Here is a 6,502-nt window from a genome sequence, read left to right as displayed (position 1 = left end):
TAATTTAATTTAGGGCTTCGCCCTCCTCAAGTTTAATTTATTTCTAGAGTCCATTTTCAAAGACCCAGTTACGCTGACCGACTTTCCTTATGACAGTTTGATTGTGAATTGCAATTTAACAGCTTCAGTTCAATCTTTAACCAAACAGATAATAAAAATGTATTTTCAATAGGCTACTTTGTTTGAAAACTGTAGTTAAGGTCTAAAATCAACAAATTTGTAGTAAATTAGTAGTTCTATTCACCTAATAACTGTACTAAAGAAGCTTAATCTCGAAAAGGTAATTGGGTACCCTATTGCACTGGATTCATTTTGCCTCAGATACAAGTTTTGGACAATTAAACATGCTGCTTATTGTTCCTAGAAAGCTTTATTACTCATCCCCTTCTAGTGCCTGCCAAATAGCCAATAATTGATCAATTTGTTTACGCCACACTACACTATTTTGACAAACTCCCACGCAAGGATTTAGTCCAGAAAACAGCTGTTTGCCACCAGCTTAATCAAATAGGGTTTGTTGATTACATACTACTGTACTGTAATGAGTTTTACCGGACACCAATCAGCTGATTATACTATATTTGGGTGGCAATGAGTGGTTATAAACAAAAAAATAACCTCTCCTAGAGGTTATGACAAGTGATTTTTAGTCCTTTAGTTGGTGGTAATATATAAGGATTTGTTCAGATTTAGTAGCATGGCGTAACTATGGTACGTAACTCGTCCAAAATGTGTGTACCGGACTCTTATGGTGATCCCGTACTAGAATTCGTCTCGCAAGGGAACGCCCAAACTCATCCGGTAAACACTTATTTTCAGGATGCCAACTAGTAACTTGATATACTCTTTCGTTTTGCTTGAAAGGCCAATTCTATGGATCACAACTACAGTATCAACATACTAACTATTTATACTGGATTACAAAATTTTTACTGAAAAGATATAATGTCATATTGCATTTTTGGTAACGCTCTGAGAAATCAAATTACTGTATTATTTACCTATTAGTCTCACTTCACACTTTTTACTAAAGTACAGGGACTAGAGCTTAGCATTTAGTGTTTTTCAATGTTTCAAAATCAAAACAGCAGTGTTGAAATAATTGAGTTGTATTTAAAACACCGGTAATAGAAATAATTAATTAACAGAAACAAAACCTTTATTGGATAATTATAATTATTTTTTATTACAAACATTTGCAGCTACATGGATAAAATCTTTTCTTACATTGAAATTACAATCAACCAATAACCTTCCTCAATAAATTAATGTTTCAAAATGTACATTGTCAAGATATAATTTTGATTTTACAAAAACTGCCCCATGTAGCTGAGAATGTTTAAAAAAATTTACTACTAAGAACTATGAGTATTTAGTGGTGATCGTCCAGTGAAGGTTTGCCGTAAGTCTTCTCCCACCATTCTATGTACTCCTTCTTGCGCTGTTCTCTGCGAGCGAAGTATTCGGGATACTGAGCCTTCTCTAGTGGATGCCAGTAGTCCAGGACCCAATCCGGGGTGGGCACGTACCTGTTGTAGGCACATCCGCCAACAGAGTCCGGGACTAAAAACAATGGTCAAAATCAAATTGGAGGCTTTCAACATACAACAAATTAATCAATATTTTAAGAAAATCGTAAACAGTAATTTTTTTGAACACATTTACCCAGGACTTGTTGGAGGATTTCTCTATACAAAATAAGCTTGCTAGGCGGTTAAGATGGGTTTGTGGGTAATTGGCTTCAGTTGACTGTAGTAAGGAAAATGCCTCATACTGGTACCAATCAACAGCCCTTAAATTGACTCTCACTTTCAGAAGTTAACCCTTACTCTTGTAATATTGGATCATTGACTACTTCATTGTAATTGGATCATCTTTGGCATTTTTTAAATTTTATCATAACTAGCTTTGAAGTGAAAAACTACAAAACAACTAGGACTGAAAGTGAATGACTTAAAAAAATAAAGAAAAACTATATGTATACTTTTACGCTTTATCAGAAATCAATAAAGCATATCCACGATGGAATGGCCTCTAGAGATCGTCTGAATTAACCTATAGTGGTTTGTATTACCTTGTTACTGTCCAAAATGAACCTTTAGGAAAGTGGGAAGGATCGTTTTGGACAGTAACATGGTAACAGTAACAAGCCACATAGCGTAGTTCAAGGCCCTCTCCGAGGTGATGGTTATGAAAGATAAAAATGTCCTGCTGAACAATGAGACGTTTAGTTAGAACATACCTATAACTCTTTCTTGGGTGTTGATTGGTAACGCAAGATTAGGCCTACCCAATAAGCTGGGGAAGAAAACAATATTGTTACAAAATCACTCAACATAATAATTGTATACTTACATTTTTTTGGCTGATAGTGACTGTTCTGGAAAAGTTCTTTGTCAGCCTCTTCCAACAGTAAATTGGCTCTTACAGAATCTTTGCAATTTATAATTTCATCAAATTTTGCTCTGGTTTTAACAGCTTCAACTCTGAAGTCGGCCCTGGAATTAAAATTGTCTTTCAGTAAAAACATGTATCATGTACAAGTTTGTTAGTTTTTGCCTGTCTATAAAATATATTTTATATTCTTTAGGTTTAAAATGCAATAACGTAATAATGTAGTATTCATTTTGGTAGCCCCTGGACTATGGTATGTCTTTTTAGGCTTAGGCCCTACTTCCGTCATTAGTCCAAAATTGTGTCTAACTTATATTATTAATAGGTGACATGTTTTATTGCAATGCAACATTATCGGAGCTTGCAACATGTCAAAAATATCAAAATTTAAACACATAATACACACACATTTATACACAACACGGGACATTTAAACATGAAACATTAAGATAGCGCTACCATGACACAGCGGCGGTTGTAGGTAGACTCTACGCTACAGGGTTATAGCAATATTGCTTTGCAACGAAACATGTCAGCTTTGAATAGGCTAATTGAAGTTAGACACAATTTTGGACTACTGACCTCAAGCCTTAATAATAATAAAGGTAACATTTTACCTGAATAGAAAACAATTCAAAATCAAGATGAAGATGTATCTCATCCCCCATCTCCATAAATGGATCATTAAAATTAAGAAATAACACAATCCTAAATGTCTATTCACCAGTCTGCAAATTACTGGATACAGTAACTTGAATTAGGCCTAGTCCTTAGAGCCTATTTAAATCTACACCCATCGTCTGGATGCTAGGCTCCATCCCCAAACTATTTTACACTATATTTGAGGCTAGACCTGGAGAGTTGCGGGATAATCACATAGCTAAAGCCATTGATAACTGGTGGGATTTGAACCCGGGAACTCAAAGACTGTAGCCCCAAGCTCTACCAATTCATTGGCTTGCTGCCCAATCATTAAGTACATACATTCTACAAGATCTATCTGGTAGGCCTACTGACCAACTTTGGTATAATATGGAGGCCACATATTTTACAGCACGGTGGTTATGTTAGGTTGGGCTATCATAAAGATTGTAGGACTTTCCTCGTTTCATAATGATGAGTCTTACTTTCTATTTATGATAACTCAACCTAACATAACCGCAGAGCCCGCTGTATAAGCGTGGCCTCCATATAGGCTAGTACTAAAGTAACTTACCCTAACTTTGTTAATAGGCCTATTTTTTAAATTTTTTATTTAGGTAGGCCTAATATTTCATATGATAAAATTAAAATCGATGAAATATTAATACCAAACCAAATCAAAATTGATAATATCGATATTTAAACTGCATACCGCAGGTTCTCTACGGAAATGTAATAGGCTAAGTTAAACTTACAGTAGCGCATTGAACCTGAGATTTATTATAGGATTGAATATCGATAACTTATTTATCTGTTTTGATTAATAGGTGTAAATAGGCTATATAGGATTTAAGGTAAACTTAAGTAGGGTTATAATTTATGAATAGTTCCAGGTTCCAAACAAAATAGACCAGATAGCCTAGTGATAGGAAAGCTAGCAATCAATCAAAAGGTTGCTAGTTTGATTCTAAAATGAATCTCTGGACTAGTGTTGGGACATCGAACCAGTAACATCGATCTTAGTATCGATAGTCATATCGGCCTTTAAACATCGATGTCAAAAAAATATTGAAGTCAAAATATCGATAAATAACGGAGAAAAACATTGATATTGAGTAAAACATTGATCAAATGCTAAATAATTAAAAATATCATTTAGGTCTATATTTTGTTAGTTACAGCAGAATATAAGTTTAAATAGGGTATAACTTAAACCAAAAAAGTTTGCCTCTCAATGTTTTCTTTGTAGGTACTTATTGGACTTATCCCAAAAGGGCCGCTTACCCCAAATCTATATTAACACAGACAATCGTGGTTTAGACTAAGTTTTAACCTCATATTAAACCTCAGGCTTAAAACTAATTAGAGAAAAAATTACTTCCGATGCACCGTGAGGCCGTGACAAGTTATGGTAGAAAATTAATATTGGAGTAAAATATACTAATATAGCCTATAAGCTATTAACTTAGGCTAGCAAAAATATTGGAGTAAAATATCGATACTAAAAATATATCGAAAGAAGCTATCAATGGAAAAAATGGCTGCACTTTACTTGACGTCCTACACTCATTCGAATGAAAATATCGATCGATATATCGATTAATCGATTGATTTATTCGATATATCTTTTGGCTAGTTAACTTAGGTAAGGTTAACCTAACCTAACTAACCAAACGATATATCGAATATGAAAGAATCAAATGAAAATATTGAATCGAAAAAACCAATCGAATGAGTGTAGGACGTCAAGTAAAGTGCAGCCGAAAAAACATAAACTTTCGGCTTCAAAACATCTATATTTTCTATATATAGACTATCGATATCCAACACTCTTCTGGAGTCCGGAGCATTGGGATGTACATTAACCTCATTATGCTTTCCCTACAGGTCAACTTCCAAAAATAATATGGCCAGGATAAGAAATGTTTTCTTAGGCCGACAAATATTGTTACCGGTTAAGTTAAGACACAGACTCTTATACACCATGAGGATATATATAAAATACAGCTATTCTGTTTTAAAAAGGAAGTTTAACATAGCCTATTAAGTTATTTTATGGCTGGGGTACACTTCCATATCTGTTGGCACAAACAACAGAATGAAAATATCGATGATGTATCGATCATTTGATATATTGTTTGGTTTGTTAGGTAACGTTAACCTAGCCTAACTAACCAAACGATAGTATGGAATTAAACAATTGATTAATCAATATTACTCATTCGGTTGTTTGTGCCAACAGATATACCAATTTATTACATTGTATTTCATATGGAAGTGTACCCTATGGCTGGACGTAGGTGTAGGCTAGGTCTGAGATTCAATAGGCTTAATCTAAAAAGATTTAGGTAGGCTGATTGGTCTATGGAATTCAATAGAAGTTGAAGTATCTTAGATATCCATCATAAACAATACTTCAAAATGACATGTATAAAAACCACAAACTGAAATAATAATAGCTTAATTGATTAAAATACATCTCTAATCACCTTGAAGTAACCTAAGAAAAATAACTTAGATTTATGTACACTACCTGTCATGTATCCAGTCTTCTAGGTTCCTTAAAGATTTCTTGTACAATATCTTCACTTTATCGTTAAAATTTAGATATCTATAAGGAATAGTTATTGCTTTTGACATATTTAACAACTATAATTAATATTATTACAAGTAACTAAACAGGCAAGAGAGAAACAAGACGGACGACGACGGTCGACAGCTACTGAAAGATGAAAACATTGCAGTTGCAGACAGAACAGAATAAAAATTTATTGCTATTATGTATAGCAGGGTTTTATGCTATGCAGTTTTAAACCCATTTTATGAGTTTCAGCTATGTTTTGTTTCACACATAAATATACTCATATCATTTAAGCATTGAGAGCAAGACATTTTATTGAAATTACTGAACAAAACACTAAAATACCGGTAGTATGTGTCAAGACAATATTCCTGATTCCTAATGAAATCAAATAATGGAATATTTGTTCATATTTATTCTCTTTACTTAGTTTATCGACATCTAATGGAGTTATTTTATTTCAAAACAACTTTAATAAAACAATTTTTCAGTTCTTCCACAACGTTTTTAATCTCACTTGGTTTGGATGTGCTAACAAAACTTGATCGGAAATGGTTGCGGTATTTGTAAACAAATTTTTGAGCGGAGCGAGCGAAGCGAGCGAAGCTCTTAGACGTCGACTCTTATGCATTTCGTAATACGCAAACTCCTCCTAGACGGATGAATCAATCGTTTTCAAATTTTGCATGGTGATAGAGACCATATCGATGAGTGCCAACATCTATATGGCGTTAAAAAAGTCTCTCAGGAATCCGCCCCACTGGGTCTCAAAGTTTCAATGTAATCCTTATGGAAGCAGTATTTGACACATAAACAAAAACATATGATCAGCTGTTGACTTTTGAATGCAGTAGAAAAGAAATAGCTGATAGCATTAATCCACAG

At 33.9% G+C, this 6,502-nt stretch overlaps 1 protein-coding gene across 1 annotated transcript; it reads right to left on the bottom strand.

The window, feature by feature from the left end:
* Nucleotides 1-1,141: 1,141 nt before the first annotated feature.
* LOC129005456 (NADH dehydrogenase [ubiquinone] 1 beta subcomplex subunit 9-like) lies at nt 1,142-5,728 on the bottom strand. The gene is made up of 3 exons (XM_054434344.1): nt 5,570-5,728; nt 2,356-2,498; nt 1,142-1,563 (listed from the first exon to the last, which is right to left on the bottom strand). Exons 1-3 carry the CDS (start codon nt 5,674-5,676, stop codon nt 1,373-1,375), a joined length of 441 nt encoding a protein of 146 aa, XP_054290319.1. The 5' UTR covers nt 5,677-5,728; the 3' UTR covers nt 1,142-1,372.
* Nucleotides 5,729-6,502: the final 774 nt, after the last annotated feature.

Source organism: Macrosteles quadrilineatus, unplaced genomic scaffold (assembly GCF_028750875.1).
Source record: "Macrosteles quadrilineatus isolate MER2022 unplaced genomic scaffold, UCM_ALF_1.0 Scaffold_21__1_contigs__length_2333173, whole genome shotgun sequence".
NCBI classification, from domain to species: Eukaryota; Metazoa; Arthropoda; class Insecta; order Hemiptera; family Cicadellidae; genus Macrosteles; species Macrosteles quadrilineatus.
Note: the sequence above shows the minus strand (reverse complement) of the source record. Positions and strands in the feature narration are given on the sequence as shown.